We start from the raw sequence: 21,674 nt of genomic DNA, 5'->3' as shown, positions 1-21,674 counted from the left end.
CCCCTTCTCCTCCTGCCCTCAATCTTTCCCAGCATCAGGGTCTTTTCCAATGAGTCAGCTCTTCTCATGAGGTGGCCAAAGTATTGGAGTTTCAGCTTCAACATCAGTCCTTCCAATGAACACCCAGGACTGATCTCCTTTAGGATGGACTGGTTGGATCTCCTTGCAGTCCAAGGGACTCTCAAGAGTCTTCTCCAGCACCACAGTTCAAAAGCATCAATTCTTCGGTGCTCAGCTTTCTTTATAGTCCAACTCTTACATCAGGGTTAGATGAAATTTATTGTGTTTTTTTTTTTTTTTAAATGTGTATCCTCTCTCTTTTCTGCAAGCCTCTTCCAAAAAAGTGTAATTTAAGCAAATGTATTGCTATTGTTTTAAGTGTAGATTAACCGGAAATAGTACTTAATTTCTTACATGATATTTTACCTTGTTTTTTTTTACTTATATTGTTGTTTATTAGATTAGAAGAAGGAGTGTTTGATAATGGGTTTCATTCTGACTCTAGTACTCTAAACTGTATTATCTAATATATTTAGATAGATATGTTGATTTATAATTTAGTTGTATGATCAAATCAATTGAAGTAAATGTAAACTATATCATCATATTGACTCCCTAGGGAACAGTATACCAAAAATATTGCTGAACAAGAAAATCTTGGAAAGGTGAGAATATTTGTTTGTTTTTTAATGTGTGCATAATTCAGGTTTACAGGACATGGTTATGTCATTGTCAGTTTTTTTTAAGGTTATAGGGGAAATTAGAACTTTCTTACTCTCTTTCAAAAATGAAGACTCTTCCTTAGAAATTTATTTTTATAAAAGTGAAGGCACATAGATTTGGGGGGGGGAATCTAGTTTTAAATAAAAAGTTCATGCATAGCAAAATGCCACATGTAATGAATGAATGAACTACAAGTTTCACATTATTCCATGGTATCTCTGTTTATAAGATAAGTATAAACTTACTCATTTATTTTAGTTAATAAACACAAAGCTCTTACTATGAGCCAGGGCCTGGTCTAAGTCCTTTACAAACATTGACTCAGTTAAAAATAATCAAAAAACTTTACTTAAGATGTTCACTCCCTACCTGCCAGTCTTATATGAGGACTACTAAAAATAGGAGTGTATGATTGAGTTTTGTTTTTTCAGTTCTCTGAGATACTCCTAGTGGAAGAGGTGGTAGGGGACTTGACCATCAGGATGTAAATGACTAACTGATTTCTCTAATTGATTCTAATCTTCAGTGATTTTAAGACCATGTTACATAGTGAATGCTAACTATGCTTCCCTATACACCATTTTATCTGTTTCTTACTGAGTTTCACTACTGAAAATTGAAGTTTCCTCTTAGTTTTTCTAATAGGAGTGTCCAGTTTGTATTATCATTCGTTAGGAATTGTTAGCTGCAGTTTTTCTTTTAAAATACTGATTATATGTCAGTGTCTCATTTCAGTGTTCAAATATTCTTGAGTCTGCAGCCTGGAAATGATTTTATATATATATAGGCTTTTCTGTTCTGAAAGTACATATTAACTATGGCTTTGCTTCAGTCAATACATTGTACAGTTTAGCTTTTGGATACTTTCATGTTCAAATGTATGTATTTGAATCAAGTTGTACACACATTTGTATAGTATTTTAACTAGAGATTTTGAGGGCTTTAGGATTTAGTATGATTGTCGATAGTTGACTTTCATCCAGATATTTCTTAAGTAATGTACTTTTTTCATATGAAAATATTCCTCCACTTCATTTGTTTAGTATCTGAATGGATGTTATGTATATAGAAATATTTGCCAAACCTTGAATCCTTTCATAGACCCAAACTTAACTGCTAAATATGATTGTTCTTTCCCCTCCCAGTGTAGTGTTTTATTATATTGCAAGATTTGAGGGGAAAGCAGTAGTAACAGTCTGACATCAAGCATGTTTGAGCAAAATGAGCCATTGATTAGCTCATGCCCCGATTGGCTGTCTCACTTAAGAAACAAAGCTTCTTGATCCTCTCACTCTTAGAATAGATCTAAATTTTCAAAGCAAACACAGAATATACCTAGGCTTTCAAACTGATGATAGCATAAGTCTTCCAAACCAGCAGACTGGATGTCCACAGACCTCCTCAGGCCAGCTTGAGTTTCTGAAATTAGACCAAGCTATAACGCTACAATTCATACTATCATATACTAGACTTTGCCTTACCAAGTGCTATGGAATATGATACTGAAAGTTGTAACTTTCTCCCTCCTGTACCACTTCCTCCTTTTAAGAACAATGAAATCTGTGACAAGTATTTTTTGCATTGCAACTATCCATAAAATAAATCTGTAGTACATGACAGTAACATTAAAAATAAATTATAAACTAAAGTCAGTTGTATTCATAAAGTTAAAGGTTTCAAACACATGTGGTTATGAAGCAAATTAAATTTAATATTTCTGATACAGAAAATGCCCGCATCCTGTCTTTGGTTATTTAAATAGCTTTTATAGGTTGTTAAGATTTTTAAAAAAGAAGTTATTCCAATAATACAAGAAAAGTTACAGTTAAGTAGTACCTTAATCTTAAAATCATGTTCAATACTCTTAAAACTCTTGATCTGACTTACTACTTTTGTTTTAGTTTATGAGGATAAAAATATTTGTTGTAAGATACTTTATTTGTAACATAGACTTAAATAGATGTATTTGCATGCCAGGCATTGTGTCAAAAATTTGCTGTTTATATTTAAATTATATTTTCTTCATTCTATTCTGTTTTGCTCTCTGCTGTTAACTTTGCTTTTCATAGCCATAGGTGGGAAGGGCAGTCTTTAATAAGCATTTTGAATCTGGCCTCAGTTTAGTTTAGCCTCTTATTTGGGCAAGTACCGACCACCAGCCTGCCCACTTGTGTCCTTAGATCAGCTGTGAGATCAACCCTGCATACTGAAGGAGGAAAAGATGGGGATGTTCCCATGTAATCTGTTTGTGTCTTTGCTTGTTTTTCTGCCCTTCTTGGTGATCTCTCACACTCTGTGTCAGTGAGTGTATTTCTGTTACTCTGTGCCTCCTTATGTGTGCACTGTCATCTCTGTTTTTCTCTTCTTTCCTTCCTACTTTTCTTTCCTCTTATTGTCTCTCTGACTTTGTGTGATCTTTTGTCACTCTTCCTTGATTTGCCATAATACAGAGCCAAAGAACAGTTTGCAGTTTACTGAAAAATGTTCCTATTCCTGTTTATAATTTTAGTCAGTAAGTAGAACAGTATCTGTGGGGTCGAACAGAGTCAGACACGACTGAAGCGACTTAGCAGCAGCAGCAGCAGAACAGTATTGGCAGGTGGAACTATATATGTAGGCTATTAGTAACAAAAATAATTCTGATAAGGATCTGAGCCTTTTTAAAATATCATTGGACCTTCTCCTTGAAAGATATTTACATACAATTTGATTTATTTGGGCATAGGACATACCCTTAGAGTATACTGATTCAAGAAAGAATGTAATATTTAATAATAATAACATATATAACACATGATAGTTTGTAATTATTTTTATATCTATTGTCATGTGAAAAAAATAGTATTATAAAGCAGATACTTTTATAATTATTCCTTTATTAACCTTAATTGACAATTGAAAAAACTACAGTCCAGAGAAATTGTCTTCCTTATGGCTAGTGACAAAGCCAAGGTTGGAACTCAAGTCTTCTGACTTCCAAAATCTGCATTTTTTATGTACCATGATACTGCTCCACTTTCCTGATTTCCTTTATTTTCCCCTTCTTTTCTATTTTTCTGTCCTTTTTAGCTTCAGGTTGTCTTAGATCTATCGTAAATTTAATTAACTTTTATCATCTTAGCTTTCATATATCATCTGGTTTAGCCATTATTTATCAGATGTACAAAGCATACCATATTCTTCTGATTAGAGCACTAGAAGTAAATCCCTATATGATATTTAATTATTCTTGATTTTTTTTATGCTAGAAACTCCGGGAAAAACAAAAAGCTGTACGAGAAAGTCATGGTCCAAATATGAAACAAGCAAAAATGTGGCATGATTTTGAACAATTGATGGAATGTAAGAAACAGTGCTTTCTGAAACAACAAAGCCAAACTTCCATTGGTCAGGTAATTCAGGAGGGAGGAGAGGACCGGCTGATACTCTGAGTTCATGTGTCATTGTTTGGGGCTTTAGTTGATGCTGCTAGCTATAAGCAAAATCCCATGGTGTGTTGCTTTTTTTTTTGAAAGTGATTTGTTCAACATTTTGCTTTCAGATTATCCATTCCCTATTAAGTTTTCATGGAAAATAACGCTAAGGTAGATTTAGGTTTTAAAAGTTTCTAATATGAAAAAGACGCTTTTATTATTTCGCTGAGTTTATACATCAGTGGTGTCTTCTGTTTTATAAGACAAGAGACTGAGTTTACTATCTGTAAATGTAAACACATGTCCATTAAAAAACATGTAAGTTTTTGTTTGAACATAATAACCCAGTGGCTTAATGTTTTTCTTAATCTTTTTTTAACTTTAGAGAAATCTTTTAGGAACTAATATCTCTTGTTTTGAAGAAACATTTATCTGAAGTTCAGCAATTCCTACAGTTTCACTTCAGTTTCTTTTTCTTCTGTACAATTCAAGAACATTTAATATTTTTAATGACATATTTGTTCTATTTGTATTGTTTAAAGGCAAATAAAACTTGGTGCACATATCATGGCTATTTAAAATTTATATAGTGTAAATTTTAAATATTTCTTAAGTAAGTATTCGTGTATAGTACTGTACTAAATTTAAGATTGTTGCTTATTTTCACCAAAAATCTCACACAGTAGGTTCTGGGCACTATTATTTCAAATATAAGAAACTGTCGAAGTACCTCCAGTCTCTGCTTCATCTGGACAAGGTATCTGAAGATGTCTTTAATTTTTCCTTAAAGATACTAAATTCATATGGCACCCTTTACTTCATTTCAGTTTCAATATACTTTTCAAATTTTCTTTATTTTAGATTTGAAAACTCAGATTTCAAATGGTTAACATGTCCTTCTTGGGTTCTTTCTTCTTAGCTTTCCTGGCGAAAACATTTTGATGAAAAAAATTGTTTCCACCTTGCAAAATATATAAACTTGATTAATGGCCTTGGGTGTCTGTTCCCAAATGTGTCCTACCCTTTTTTTGTCTTTCTTTATAATTAGAGAATCTCATTAGCATGGAAATTACTTGCATTTCTAGGAGCTATCACCAGAATAGATAGGATCCATCTGAGTATGGAAGGACTTACCAGGAAAGTATAGAAAGAAACTTCTTTTCACATACTGTAAGAAAAAAAAAGGAAAGTATTTCAATGTTATTAAGTGGTTTGGATCTGGTCCTCAGCTTACTTTAGCTACTTATTTGGACAAATATCACTTATCAGAATTCTCACTTGGCCCTTAGATCAACTATTGGATCAACCATGTACTAAAAGAGCAAAGACTGTGTTCAGTGTGTGGAAACAAACCCTTACTAATTCAATAATCAGTTTTTGAACATTGTATTTGTTCAGAGTTGGCTACTGGCTTGTTATTTTTAAGCCAGTAGTAAGTAATGTTCCTTTTAGAGTATGAATTCCTTTGCAAATATTTGAAAAAGACTAGATGCCCTTCCCAGAAACAGCATTTTATTCACCAAAGGAATGTCAATTTGTAAGATTATTAAGCCTAGTGACTAGTTTTTTCAGTCTTTGCTATCTTTGGTGTTCTTAATTTTTAAAATTGTTAGCAAGAGATGCATCAAGGAGTGCTTATAATTCTGATTTGATTATTGGTTGCTTTCATTCCACACAGAAAGAGTATGTGGATTGAACACACTAAGGTAGCTCCAAAATTATTTTATTAACTGAAGCAGAATATCATTACTACTTCAAGAAAAGCAAATTGAAAAAAAAGCCTAGAAGTGCAAAGCTATTTATAGTTTTTATGTAACATCAGACATTTAGTAACATAGCTTAATGGGTTTTGTACAGTGACTTTCCACTCATTTTATGATTTGATTGGAACAGTAAAAAGCTTTGACTAACTCTTGACAGTTTTTGACAGCTGGCACTTACAGAAGAAGAGCTTATTACATTTTTCCTTCAGGATTGATACTGTGGCTGGCTAATTGATGAAAATGCCTAATCATTTTGGAAAATAATCTTGTCTTCCACATGATGACCCAAATAAAGGAAAAAAATGTAGCCTGTGAAATCTGCTTCTATGTTGACAGATTTTCTCTTCCTAGGACCCAGTATTGCCAGCTGTTGCATGGGACTGACTATTTAAACCATAAATTTCAAAAAGCCACTGCCTATCTTGCTTCCCGTATTAGTTAAGGAAATACTCCAACTTTAAAGGTTGCCCTTTAAGAAGAATTTTATAATATAAAATTTTATAGAATTTTATAATATAATATCTTTTCTGTTATAAATCTGTTAATAACTGAATCTAAGGTCATGTGTTTTCCAGGTCTAGAAAGTGTTAGCAGAATTACCTTAGAGCATTGTTCAGAGGCATATGGAAATTAAACCAAATCTCAGGAAACTGTAGAATATTTAACTTTCTTCTTTAGATTAATATTTTATATCATATTGCTTTAATGCAGTGGACAGCAGCAATAAAAGAAACCATTTCATTAAACTATCAAGTAATTAGTTTATATAACATATATAATTTGGGGGAAAAATTTTAAGCTCTGTGAATTTTCCAAGTGTCTTTCTTAAATTTTTAGGCTAAACATGATACAGAGTACTTTTTGGTAATTTGAGTAAGAGATTGAATATGTTCCTTAAACTAAAAATACATGAATTTGCAGAACTCTTCTGCAAATTGAAAGTATATGTACAAATGGGTAAATTGCCAAAGCTGCCTTTACAAAAGCAGCAATAAAATTTGTATTGAAAAAATGACTTTGTAGGGATATGTGTGTCTTATAGAAACCTCCTTGTCTTACACAGGCTTTCACCCAATATTAGTGACTAATGAGTGTGAGTCTAAGACTTATTTCTACAAAAGGTTCTAGGCGCTTACATCATTCCTCTTGCTTGGCACCAAGGAGTGTTTAGCCTTAGGGAGTGGGTAACTTAGCACCCTGATGATTAACTTTCATTAAACTTGGTTATTTCAATAACTTCTCCATTGTAGTAAAGGTGAAATCTAGATTATATATACAATTTATCGTTCTTTTTTAAACAATCCATGGCAGCCAGGAGAGAAAGTTGCACTTTTATTAAATATGTGATTGCTTCCCTACTCAGGAGAACTGCTGGCCTGAGCTCCTCCTCCCTTTCCTTTTAATGAGAGCAGTTTAATTAGAGCTGTTTGATGTGTGGCAGCCAGGCATAAGGTGAATGTTTTGTCTAGGGAAGATAGAGAGGGATCGTTTAAAGTTATGCGTCTATTTTCAATCTTTGACCTTTCTGTCTTAAGATAGTCTTAAAAAGAAAATATTGTTTGTAACTGTCATTTAGTTTCATCCAATCCTTGCAAAAGAAATAAAAAACTAAAAAACAGAATCCAAACAAACATTTTTTTTAAAAGACTTGGACAAACGTGCTTTCTGCTCCCATGCTCCCTCTTTTGGCAAACTGTAAGTACTGTCTCAGCAAACGGCGATAATTTCACAATTTCCTCTCTAGAACTGCTGAGAGACTTGAGTCACCAAACGTGGTTCACTGCTGTGAAAATGCATTGTTCAGAACACGGAAGGAAATTTAAGATTTCTGCTTTTCTGTGACAGTATTTGTTTCCGCCTCAGTTCAGAGTGTGAACTGAAGGTTCCTGGCAAGACTGCTGCTTAACACTGCATGTGAGAACCTGGTGAATAGGCAGAGAATTTTGGAACTTGAAAGGAACCTCGGAATGATTCATATGGTCATTCATTAGGCTGGGACCTTTGAGAGATCTCTTTCAGCCTCTCTCAGTGCAGAAATGAGGACAGGGGCGCTTGTGGCAAATGGCTTTCCAGCCTCGGTAGAGTAACCGCAATGCAGTTCACTCCTCATGAGGGAGCTGGTCCCATTGTTAAAGAGCAAAGACTGATTGGTTTATTGGTTCTAGAAGCAAAGCCAGCTTACAGAGGAAGGGAAATTTCTTTAAACAGCAGTTCGGCAAAGCAAGATTGAACAAATTTTGCTCCCCGAAAAAAATTTTACTTCAATATTATTATGGTTATTATAATAATCAGAATCGTGAGAATGATGAAGATAATAATGATGCTAGCAGCTAGTCCATTAGTAAGCACTGACTACGTACCAGACACTGTCCTAAGTGCTTTATGTGTATGAACCAGAGTAACTCTCGAAATAATCCTATGAGATGGATACCATTATCCTCACTTTATAGATGAAGAAACTGAGGCACAGAAAGGCTTTTACAGTATTACACAGCTAATAACTGTGGCAGGTGAAGCCAGGGTCCAAGACCTGTGCTCTTAACTACTGTGCTGTCCTGCAATGTGACCCATGGTTGTATATATCCATAAAGGTTGCTGTCCATTTATGAACTGCAGTATATGTGAAATTAATTTTTTTTTTTGCTTTTATAATGGATTTTCAATAATACATTTCCTTAACTGTAGCTGAAAAACAAACTTCACTACTTTACTAGATGATTAAAAATAAACTCTACTGGGACTTACCTGGTGGTCCAGTGGTTAAGAATCCACCTGCCAATGCAGGGGACATGGGTTCTATCCCTACTCCAGGAAAATCCCACATGCCTTGTGGCAACTAAGCGCATGCACCACAACTATGGCACACAAATTGCAACTACTGAGCCTGTGTACAGCAGCAAAGACTCAGCACAGCCAAAAATAAATAAAATAAATCAATAAATATTTTAAAGTAAATAAACTCTACCAACCAGATGAGGGAATTATAGTAAAAATGATTGTCAAGTAAATGCGTAACAGAAGTGAGTAATAGTTTTAGGTAAAGAGAATAGAAACTTTATAGGTTATAATTTAAAACTTTCTCTGTGAAGAGTTTCAGTGTGGAATGATGAAAAAGTTCTGGAGGTAGATGGTGGTGAAAAAGAAAAAAAAACTTTCTCTGTGAAAGTCTTAAACATATATGTCTCCTGTTGCTGGACATTTAGATTGATTCCAGTTTTTTACTTTATAAACAATGCTGCCATCAAACTTAAAGATTGAAATAAGATAAAATATTAAGCAAAACCACAAAATTTATTCAAATCCAGAATTCATTGAATGGTTTTATGGACTTTTCTCGCCTTCATCTATGAAAATGCCAAGGCTAAACCAAAGATATTAACAAGATATTACTTGATTAACTGGAGAATAAAATTGTAAGTTCATTCATTTATTTATATGTGAATATTTAATGAGTATCTTCTGCATGCTTGACACTGTGCTACATGCTAAAATAGAAAATGAACATGACCTGGTTTTTTCTCTCAAAGAGCACATTGTCTAGAAGTTTCTAATATTAAGCAGCAAAAAGAAAAGTTTTTTTAATGTGTAAAACAAGGAGCTCCGAGGAAGAAGCAGTTAATTTTGACATGGGGGATTGGAGAAAGATTAATGGAAGAGGTGGGACTTGAGCTGGATTTATAAGAATGAATTAAGATTTTGATAGTATGAGACAAGTAGAAGACATAAAGGCATTTAAGTACATGACATGTTCAGGAAATGACAAGTCTAGAATGGCTCAGTAAGTTACCTAGTCGTGTGAGGCCAGGGTAAGGAGTTCCTAGTATGGGCTAAGCTTGTGTGCTCTGTAATTTGACATGCTGGGCACTCAGCTGGACTCCATGAAAAGGTACAGTAAAAGGATAAGACATGGCCCCTGTCATTAACCAGACTAACAATACAATACAGCAAATGTATTGAATCCTAAAACCTAGTGCTAAATTTTGTGTGCTATCGAAGTTCAGTCAAAACAGACTAGGGAAGACTAAAAGGTCAAAGGGGAGTCCAGGAGGTTTCATCAAAGAAGGAGGAATGATCTGGGCCTGGAAAGATGAGTAAATTTGGATAGGAACCAGCAATTGAAGCAATTTACAGCACTGGATTATCAAATAGATATACCCCGATATTTGGTATTTCAGAAATCAAAGAAGTTTTCATTAGAAAAATCAAAACTCAGACTTCCTTACACTCTCTTTAGAGTTTAGGGTCTCTAAAAGTTTCAGTTTAGCTTTTTGGAATGCCATCAAGAGTTACTAGTCCAATGGGAATTCAGAGGGAAAAAAAGCACTGTGGCTGGAGCAATCTGGGCAGACTGGAGAAAGAGATGGTACAAGTTTAAAACCACTCTGGAAACATGGGTAGAATTTGGCTTAGGGAAGGAACAAGAGCTCCACAGGGATGAGGAAGCCCCAAGAAAAGAATGCCCTGAGGTACGAGCCAGGCAAGGCTGCAGAAAGAGAGTTAAAGCTGGAAAAGGAGTTGGAAACCAAATCAATGTGGTTTTTTGAGTTGGTGCAGTTGTTGGAGCTGTTCTTAATATCCTAATTCCTTTTGGACCCTCAATGAAATGAGAGATCCACTGCATTGTAGGGAATCACAGATTATCACCTCCACAAGAGACTGCTATCATGGACTAAGTTTGATTTGTTTTTTATGACAAAAGAGAGCAGTATAGGCAATAAGTCAGTTGTTTGTTTCATCGTCTTTGGAGGAATATTTTTTTACACTAACTCAGAGATTCAACATTTTGTTGTTTGATTCAGTTTACAATTCTTTGTCGTCTCATTTGTACAATCACTTTTTTGTTTCATGTCACATTTTCAGATATGTGGAAAAGATTTGCTAATTTGAAGGAATTTAGATGAGAAACAGAATATTTTAAAGTTACATTTTTGTTGGGAGACATTTTTATAAGTTTATTTGATTTCCTATGTATCCAGAAATGTGAGGAAAAAAATTCAAAGCTGGTGTTTAACAGTCCTTGATTGTTTTTTCTTGAGAGTAGGAAAAAGAACTCTTTTACGTTGTAATAATTGCCAAGTAGCCAAGGAGAGCCTCGGCCCTTGAAAAGACCCACTTGCTAGTGACTTGGCAGTGTCAAACAAATGTTCAACTTTTATTCTGACACTTCTTGAAGAATTTGATTGAAACTATATATGTCCAGATAACACTCAGCAAAGTGCCCTTCTTGCATTTGTTTCAAGATATATTTGGAAACAAGAGAGATGACCTTGGACTCAGCTGCTTTTCCAATTTAGGACTTCTCTCTGGGTCTTCTGAATAATATTCCTGAACATTGAAAATTCAACGAATGGAAAAACATTTTAGTTACTATATGCCATAAGTCCTGTGATAGAGAATTTTTTTCCCCCAGCAATATGTTCTGCCTCTAAAAGAATGATATATTTAGACTGCAAGCTCTATATTAGCTTTCTAACCATCTACTTCAAAATACATTTAGGAACACATTTGCTTTTCATCAGAGTGCCTTTTTTATAATCTAAATCAAGCTGTCCTTGCTTTTTAAAATATTTTCGCATGTAAGAAATTCTGAAAAAAATAATGAGCAGTTAACCCTTCGCCTTTGCCTTTTGGCATTCAAAGTTTGTTCAGAAGCCAGGGTTCATTGTAGCTTGATGTCAGATCTAAAAGAAGACTTTGGAGGCTCTGACATCCCCGTCTAAGGTTATTGCCACCTGTCCAGATGACAAAAGAAGTCCTGCTAGTCTAACCTCAAGCCTGAAAGCCAAGGTTAGCTTCCAAATGAATCTACATTTAGCCCACGGAGATGGATGGTTTTAACTGTCATTAAAGCGATATTCTTTCAGTTACCATTTTGCATATTTTGGAGGTTTAAGCAGTTCCATTTTTAATCTGTTGTCACAGTCACAGGACAAGACTTAGGTAACCTTTCTGATAAAGCAATTTTACTTTTAAGCAAATAAATAACTACGAGTTATAGTTTGATCATTGTCCTCCATAGCATATTATCAGGGAGCATAATGTTTTTTATTTTCACATGGTTTCCTAAGCTGTCATAGTCAATCAGAGCATTTATAGAGATGATTATGTTGTTAGCAACAGTCTCCAGCATGCACAGTTCATTAATTCCCAGTAAAATGTTGTGTTACACATGTGCACACTTTTAACATGCACATGTAGAAATAGGAAAACACATCGTATTATAATACTTCAAAGCATATCTTGTTCTTGAGCATTCTTTGTTACTTGATTTTTTTAATTTTATTTTATTTTTAATTGAAGGATAATTGCTTTACAATATTGTGATGATTTCTGCCATACATCAACATAGTCAGCCATAGGTATACATATGTCCCCTCCCTCTTGAAGCTTCCTCCCACCTCCTTCCCCATCCTACCCCTCTAGGTTGTCCAGAGCACTGTCTTTGGGTTCCCTGCATCCCACTGGCTATCTGTTTTACATATGGCAATGTATACTTTCAGTGCTACTGTCTCAAATCATCCCACCCTCTCCTTCTGCCCCTGTGTCTGAAAATCTGTCCTTTATGTCTTGTTGCTTGATTTTGAATCAAGTATTGTATTAATTATGAGCCACAAGGTGAGTGATTTTGCAACTATTACCACTTAAGCTACTTTTAAAGATGATCTGTACTATCAGATAACAGATTGATCTTAAATTTTTAATTTTGTAAATTGTTGCACCAACAGGAATTCCCTGATGGTCCAGTGGTTAGGACTCCCTGCTGTCACTGCTGAGGACTCAGGTTCAATCCCTGGTCGGGGAACTAAGATCCTGCAAGTTGCCACACAGCAACTGATAGCTCAGTTGGTAAAGAATCCACTTGCATTGCAGGAGACCCCGGTTCAATTCCTGGGTCGGGAAGATCCACTGGAGAACGGATAGGCTACCCACTCCAGTATTCTTGGGCTTCCCTTGTGGCTCAGCTGGTAAAAAATCTGCCTGCAATGTGGGAGACCTGGGTTCGATCCTGGGTTGGGAAGATACCCTGGAGAAGGGAAAGGCTACCCACTCCAATGTTCTGGCCTGGAGAATTCTATACAGTCCATGGGGTCTCAAAGACGGAGCAACTTTCAGGAGGATCACACACACAAAAAAATTATTACACCACTGTTACTTTGTAGTTTCCTTATTCAAAACTGGTGACTTTTTTTAATCTCACATTTACTTCTTTATAAAAACAGGTTTTGCATAAGTGTGGCTATCTTGCATACATTTCCATTATTTTATTGATGTTGAACCAGCACAGTTGCTACAGGGCCCTAATTATTATAGATAAGAGCTCATTGTACCCAAGCTAATTGATTCATAGGATAATCAGTAAAGTTTGCCTTTCCTGGTGCCAGAGAATCCTCTAACCTCACAACTTTTAAACTATATTTTTTAAAGATACGAAAGAGTAAAATAGGTGATATTCTACAAAATGTTCCTAAGATCTGTAGTGCTTAAGGAAGATTTTAATGAGGGAAAAGTCTCAGAGAAAAAGTAATTTTAAGTAGTACAGAGATTAAATGTGAGTTTTGCTGAATGTTTTCATAAAATACTATCTTTCAAATGTGTTTTCTCATCCTTCTTCTAAAAACATGTATAAAACTTTGAGTAAAAGAGTCAGAATGAATATTTCTACATGGTGTTTGTTTATTAAGTTTATGTTTCAGGAGCTCTTTTCTCTACCCAACTCTTCCTATTCTCGGGTATTCTTATGTAAATCAGAGCACTGTTGAGTTCAGTAAGTGTTCATTGCTCAAGACTTAGTATTTCTGTCATTTTCCTAAGACAGGAGAGATTTCTAGCAACTACAAAGTAAATATATTTCTCTAAATTCTTTTTATCTATGTCTTCCATAGATGGAATTCATATCCAGCTGTCTGCAGATTTATATAGAATCTGGTTTATCCAAATATTTGCAGTAGCATCAAATCAAGGATTTCTTTGTTTTCTTTTTTCTTATCATGCCTAAATGTCTTACCTTGACTTTGTTATAACAGAATCCAGATGTGTTGATTTAATGAAAGGAGATCTAATAAATCCCTAGTTAAAACTCGGTTTAACAACTTTATTTATTTTCTGTCTCAGATCCTTTCCATCATTTTTTTTTCTCCCTGTTTATGTGTTATCATTCCCTTACTATTCAAACTTTTTATTTTATATATTTACTTGACTTCACCAGGTCTTACTTGCAGCACGTGAGATCTTTAGTTGCATCATGCCACCTCTATTGCGGCATGTGGGTTCTAGTTTCCTAGTTTCCTGACCAGGAATCAAACTCAGGCCCCCTGCATTGGGAGTGCAGAGTCTTAGCCTCTGGACCACCAGGGAAGTCCCTCAAATTTTTTTCTGATCCTATCTCAGACACGCATCCTCTTACTACTACTAAGTTTCCTTTTAGAGCATTTTTCAAAATATTTTTCATTTAAAAAATTACACACGTGATAATGATTTTACAACTCTATGAATATTCTAAAGAAATAATGAATATGTACATACACAAAAATCACTTTAAATTGATGAATTGTATGGTATGTGAATTATGTCCCAATAAAGCTGTTAGAAATACAAGCTCAGTGTAACAATTTCAGATAATATCAGTAGTTTAAAAAAATAAACCCTCACCTGTCTCAATCTTCTCACTTCTCAGAGATGTTTCCATAGATAGGTTTTAGAATATTCTTTCAGACATTTTAATTGCATACACAAACACATGTATGTATTTACAGCCTTTTAAAATTATGTACAAAAAGGGTTATATTCAGTTTTCTGAAACTTGCTTTTTGCACTAAACAGTAAATTATAATCATATGTACATATGGAGCTATCTTATTCTTAATAGTTTCAGAGTATTCCACTATGTCCACTACATGAATATAGTACAGTTTAACAAGTTCTTATTGAACATCCTTCTACTTATATCTTTGCACTGTTATGCAAGTATATCTTCAGAGAAAAATATCTTAGAATTGTTGGATTCAGATTTGCATTTAAATATTTAGATAGATATTTTAGATCAGTATTGCCAAATCACCCTGCAAAAAGCTGGTGACAATTTGTAATCCCATCAGTCATGTATGACAGTGCCTGTTAGCTGTCCCCTTACCTATACTATGTATATTTGCTTCATAACATCTTTGTCAATATGATAGGTTTAAACAATTATTTTAATTTGCATTTTTAAATTATGTGAGGTTGGGTTTTTACAGTCTCTTTTTTAATTGCTTAAGTAATATTTTTTATAATTTTATTTGTTTATTTTTGGCTGTGTTGGGTCTTCATTGCTGCGCCAGCTTTTCTCTAGTTACAGCAAGAGGGAGCTACTCTTTGCTGCAGCACGCAGGCTTCTCACTGCAGTGGCTTCTCTTGTTGCAGAGCACAGGCTCTAGATGCTCTGGGCTTCAGTAGTTGTGGTGTGTGGGCTCAATAGTTGTGGTTCCTGGGCTCTAGAACACAGGCCAAGAATTTGGGGCCCTGGGCTTTGTTGCTCCATGGCATGTGCGATCTTCCTGAACCAAGGGACTGGGGATCAAACCCGTGTCTCCTGCATTGGCAGGCAGATTCTTTACCACTGAGACACCAGGGAAGCGTCAGTAATAGTTTTTTTTCTAAATGAGAAGTCCATAAAGTCAATTGTAGAAATTTTGAATACAGAAGATAACTAAAATAACCTGTAATCCCACCACCCAGGGACTATCACCATTTACAATTATATTTCTTCTTTCTGTGAAACTTTGATTATTTTTAACATTGGTAAAAGGAGCTTTTTTTTGTATTTAAAATACAAAGCTTACAAAATGAGGTTATAATACAGCTGCTTAGAATACTGCTTTGAGCTGTTTTAATCAAGGTGCTATATAAATATTCAGTGGACTGAGCTCCCCTCTGCCAAGCTTTTGGGATCAGCTAGTGGAAAAATCATTAGCATTCTTTCCTTGACACTGTCCTGTCACTACCAGGGCTCAAACTGGAGGTGATTTCCTAGGAGCCAATAGGTCTCTTAGTGGAGGAAAAGGAGCTGTATAATCCCTTAATGGCATGGAAGATAGAGGAGTCTGAATATATATAATCATTGTTCTCTCTCACACACACATAAAACAGGAGATGAGATTAGTAAGCCAGGGTAAGAACCTTCAAGAAGTATGGTAGACACCTGGAGAACAGTAAAATATGTAACAGACAGGGTCCGCCAATTAAAGGTACAAGGTCCTGTATGGTAATCATACGTATCCTTACCTGATTCTCCTTTGGGACTGTGCGAGCATGGCATGCAGAACTGGTTTCTGTTCACAGCTGCATTTCCTGTGCCTACTTGCACGTAAGCAACTTTGATCAGTAAATACTAGTTAAATGAATAATGAATGAGAGAAAGTAAAAGAGAGTGACCTTAAGTAAATCACTTAATTGCTTTGGACCTTAGTTTCTTTCTCTGAAAACTTCAAAGGAAAGTCACCATTCAGGTAGAGCTTACTGTAGCAACTGCCCGAGTGTCATCTTGATTGACCATATAGAGAATAAAATAAATATAACATAGCTCTATAGTTAGAAATAATTGCCAGTATGATCCAGAGACTCTTGACATCTTAACCACTGCTTCATTCTCATTATTTAAGAGTATGTTGGTATAATTCTAGTATAATACTAGAATACTCATCGGACTTAGGATAAAAGTTATAGAAAATGAATGTTATCAGGCCTTTAACACAGTTAGAAATGCATATATATGATTATTGTCTAAAAGCAGAGAGGATAACTAAGGAATGCACATAGTATGAGTATGAAATATTACTCACTGTTCTCAGAGTGACCCATTGCACATAATTGTAATGAACATCTGTCCTTTTTGGTTTTTCTTGTATCAAATTATCATAGACATAGACAGTTCCAAGCAATGGTTACATTTTGGAGTTGATGTGATGAAACTTTTAAAATCTATGAAATATTTTGTGTATTACTCAAGATAGATTCTATGACTTTTAAGTTTGTTGAAAGGAAGCTAAAGTAGCATCACCTCATAGTCCTTAAGGAAGATTCCTTACCTTCCAAAATTTCAATTTATTTAGAAATAAATCTGTATAAAACTTACATAAGTAGAAATATCTCTTTTTAATGTAATACCATAAAAATACTAGCATATAACCTTTTTTTTTTTCTATTTGTAATCAAAAGCAGTACATAATCAGGCAGAAACCAGGAAGTAAAAATAATCACAAAATTAAACCAAGTGATCTGTTTTCATTATACTCCAGCAGGAGTAAAAGGTAAACACAACCAGCAAGTTTCTTTATCAAATCTGAAAATTCTTTTCAAGTCAGTCATATCTTAATAGAATAAAAACAAAAATTTATTAAGGCTTGGGCTTATAACTCAGCACTGTCTTTTTTTCATTTTTTTAAATTATGGTGAAGAATTTGTTGTTATTGTTCAGTTGCTAAGTTGTATCTGTCTCTTTGTGACCTCCTGGACTGCAGCACTCCAGACTTCCCTGTTCTTCACTATCTCCCAGAGTTTGCTCAAACTCACGTCCATTGAGTCGATGATGCCATCCAACCATCTCATCCTCAGTCACCCCCTACTCTTCCTGCCGTCAGTCTTTCCTGGTATCAGGGTCTTCCAGTAAGTTGGCCCTTTGCATCAGGTGCCCAAAGTTGGAGCTTCAGCTTCAGCATCAATCCTTCCAGTGAATATTCAGGGTTGATTTCCTTCAGGAGTGACTGATTTGATCTCCTTGCTGTCCAAGGGACTCTCAAGAGTCTTCTCCAGCACCACAGTTCGAAAGTATCAATTCTCTGATGCTCATCCTTCTTTATGGTGAAGAATACATAACCTAAAATTTACCATCTTAACCACCTTTAAGTGTATGGTTTAGAAAATTCACATTGTTGCACAGTAGATCTCCAGAACAAACTGAAACTCTATACCCACTAAACACTAACTCCCCATCCTCCTTCTCCCAGCTGGCAACTGCCATTCTACTTTCTGTCTCCGAATTTGGATATTCTAGGGTCCTCAAGTAAGTAGAATCATAAAGTATTTATCTTTTTGTGACCAGCTTACTTCACTTAGCATGTCCTCAAGGTTCATCCATGCTGTAGTATGTGACAGGATTTCTTTCCTGTTTAAGGCAGACCACTGTCCCTTTTTTTTTTTTTTTTTGGCTATGCTGGGTCTCTGTTGCTGCTCGAACTTTTCTTTAGTTGCAGAAAGTAGGGGTTACTCTCTAATTGTGGTTCCTGAGCTTCTCATTGCGATGGTTTCTTTTGTTTCAGAGCATAGCCTCTAGGGGACTTCAGTAGTTGTGGTTCTGGGGCTTGAGAGCACAAGCTAAAAGGTTGTGGCATGCAGGATTAGTTGCTCCGCATGTGGGATCTTCCTGAATCAGGGATTGAACTTGTGTTTCCTGCATTAGCAGGCAGATTCTTTACCACAGAGCCACCAAGGAAGCCCCATTGTCCTTTTCAATGTCATTTTTATGGTACAGTCTATTCTGCTCTTAAACATCTTTGCAGTATTGTCTATTTTAATGTCCCAGACCTGATCAAATACAGAATGATGAGAAGCAAGTCGAAATACACATTTGAACTTCCAAATTATCTTTTCAAGAAATCAAAAGAGGTTATAAAGTGATTAAACAATATAGGGCTTGGTTTGAGAAAAACCTTAAAGACCTTTTGCAAGCCCCTACTGTATTGAAGGTTTTTAGTTCTTTTCTTTTTCTAAAAATGTATTTGACCTATTACAACTTTTTTTGAAGTATCTTTAAAAAAATCTCTGCTGCTGCGTTATTTTTTTCTTTCCAGCCTGCAGACATTCTTTCTAAGTTCTTTGACTGAGTTAGCTGTATTCCTGTTTGTGAATAACACTTCTCCCGCATTCTGTCATAGCAACAGCCTCATGTTCCCACAGTTCATTAAGATATTGTTGGATCACAGAACCTAACAATAATAATTTTTTTAAAAAAGAAGCAGTTCATTCATTTTCAGTCTGCCTACCTTAATTTTTTAACAACTTTATTGAGATGTAATTCACATACACACAGTGCACCCATTCAAAACCTCGGTGATTTTCAGTGTATTTCCAGAGCTGTGAAACCGTTACTACATTCATTTTAAGGTCATCTCAGTGCCCTGAAAAGAGACCCTGTACCCATTAGCAGTCCCTCCCCATTTCCCCCAGACACCTCAGTCTGGGAAATGACAATGTCTCATTTAAATGGAACCATGTAATATGTGGTCTTTTGTGTCTGGCTTCTTTCCCTTAGTATAATGTTTTCAAGGTCATCCATGTCATAGTATGTATCATTACTTTTTTTTTAATTGTGGGAAAATACACATAACATAAAATTTACCATCTTAACCTTTTTGTTTCTGGGCTGTATGGCGTGTCTTACAGGATCTTATTATAGTTCCCCAGCCAACTGGGAATCAAACCTGGGCCCACAGTAGTGAAAGCATGGATTCCTAACCAGTGGACTGCCAGGAAATTCCCTTAACCATTTTTATTTATTTGACTGTGCCAGGTCTTAGTTGAAGCACGCAGAATCTTTGATCTTTGTTGTAGTATGCAAGATCTTTGCTTGCGGCATGTAAACTCTTAGCTGCAGTATGTGGGATCTAATCCCCAGCCAGGGGTCTAACACAGACACCCTGCATTGGGAGCATGGAGTTCCAGCCACTGGACTACCAGAGAAGTCCCACCCTGATGGCTAATATCCTTGCATTTATTGGCCATTTGCATATCTTCTTTGAAAAAATGTTTATTCAGATCCTTCCTTATATTTTTATTTGTCTTTTTAAAATATTTATTTTTATATTTGGTTCTTTGGTTGTGCTAGGTCTTAGTTGCGGCTTATGGGATCTAGTTTCCTGACCAGGGATTGAACCTGAGCTCCCTGCTTTGGGAGCATGGAGTCTTAGTCACAGACCTCCAAGGAAGTCCCTTCCATTTGTCTTTTTTTTTTTTAATTAATTAATTAATTTGACTGCACTGAGTGTTTTCTTTTGTTGCAGCGAGTGGAAGTTGCAGAGGCTTCTCACTGCAGTGGCTTCTCTTGTTGCAGAGCACGGGCTGTAGAGCACGTGGGCTTCAATAGTTGTGCTGCATGGGGTTAGGTTGCCCTGTGACATGATGTGGAATCTTCCCAGCCCTTGATCAAACCTGTGTCCTCTGCACTGGCAGGTGGATTCCTAACCACTGAACCACCAGGAAAAGTCCTCCATTTGTCTTTTTCTTGTTGAGTTGTAGGAGTTTTTTATTCTAAATACAAGTTCTTTGTCAGACATGTGACTTAGAAATGTTTTCTCCTGTCCTGTAGGTTGCCTTATATTATACTTTCTTAATGGTGTCCTTTGAAGTACAAAGATTTTTTACTTCAGTGAAGTCAAAGTTACTTTTTCTTTTGACACTTGTACTTTTGGTGTTACATCTAAAAAGGCTTTTGCCTAACCAAAGAGCATGATGATTTATTTCTATTTTCTTCTAAGAGTTTTTTTTAAAGTTTTAGCTCTTGCATTTAGGTCTATGATCCATTTTTAGTTAATTTTTGAGTATGATATAAGGAAGATACCCAACTTCATTATTTTGCATCTATATATCCATTTGTCCCAGCACCATTTGTTGAAAGACTATTATTTCCCCAATGAATTTTCATAGTGCTTGCGTGTGTGCTGTCGCTCAGTCTTATCCAACCCTTTGTGACCCATGGACTGTAGCCCGCCAGGTTCCTATGTCCATGGGATATCCCAGACAAGAATACTGGAGTGGATTGCCATTTGCTTCTCCAGGGGATCTTCCCGACCCAGGGATCAAACCTGTGTCTTCTATATCTCCTACATTGCAGGCAGATTATTTACCATTGAGCCCCTGGGGAAGCCCCTGAATTGTCTTAGCACCCTTATTTAAAATCACTTGATCATAATTGTGATGGTTTGCTTCTGGACTTCTCAGAGTTAACCTTGTAATGAGGTTCTGGTTCCCATCTGATCCTTTGCCCTGGGTCCCAGTCTTCCTGTCTCACTTCTCCTCACCAATAAAACCCAGTCCTGTATCCTGTCATCCCTGTGTATGCATAGTTGTAGTATAAGGCAAGGAGACTCAGGGGCATTGGTTATTTTTCATTTAGGACTAATACAAGGTTGAGGGACAGACAGTCAAACCCAAACCCGGGGGACTTCTATGATGGTAGACTAGTTAAGATTCCACCTTCTAATGCAGGGGACATGGGTTCAGTGCCCGGTGGGGGAAGGAACTAAGATCCCACATACAGTAGGGCAGCTAAGCCCAAGTGCTGCAACTACTGAACTCTGGAGCTCTAGAGCCCACACTCTGCAGCAAGAGAACCCCGTGTGCCACAACTAGAGAGGAGCCTACTGCATATTGCACTGAAGACCCAATACAGCTAATAAATAAATAAATAAATTTTTTAAAAAAAATCTGAGTCTGTTAGTAGCCCAGATTTTAAAAAGCACTAACCAGGAAATTCCTTGGTGGTCCAGTGGTTAGGACTCTGAGCTTTCACTGCCAAGTGCCCGTGTTCAATCTCTGGCAGAGAAACTAGCCCCCTGTGTGTGAAAGGGCAGTAGAACTGGTGGAGTTTGTGTAGAACTTGTCAGCATTCACACTGAGCTGGGGGGATCTGTAGATCTGGCTCTGAAGACAAAGTCACCTTTTCAGTACAAGCCAGTGTGCTCCCCTTGCAGTGGGCTTGGGAAGTCTATTAGATTTGCTCCTACAGTTAGATTTCAGGCTCTCT

General features: G+C 36.0%; 1 protein-coding gene across 24 annotated transcripts in view; it reads left to right on the top strand.

Annotated features, from left to right (window-relative positions):
* Positions 1–21,674, top strand: part of IFT81 (intraflagellar transport 81) — a 253,133-nt gene that overhangs the window by 206,106 nt on the left and 25,353 nt on the right. For 9 of the 24 annotated variants that reach the window (XM_081540013.1, XM_081540022.1, XM_081540024.1 and 6 more), the window contains 2 exons: positions 620–665; positions 3,972–4,115. In XM_081540013.1, the coding sequence (XP_081396139.1) occupies positions 620–665; positions 3,972–4,115 (190 nt within the window). Of the gene's footprint in view, positions 1–619; positions 666–3,921; positions 4,116–4,521; positions 4,702–4,819; positions 4,894–5,055; positions 5,128–21,674 lie in introns of those variants that run through there. The other 15 variants (XM_081540014.1, XM_081540025.1, XM_081540019.1 and 12 more) reach the window with 7 other exon arrangements.

Source organism: Giraffa tippelskirchi, chromosome 11 (assembly GCF_054371585.1).
Source record: "Giraffa tippelskirchi isolate mGirTip1 chromosome 11, T2T-mGirTip1v1.2.pri, whole genome shotgun sequence".
In the NCBI taxonomy this organism is placed as follows: domain Eukaryota; kingdom Metazoa; phylum Chordata; class Mammalia; order Artiodactyla; family Giraffidae; genus Giraffa; species Giraffa tippelskirchi.
This window is presented reverse-complemented; position numbering and strand designations above follow the sequence as displayed.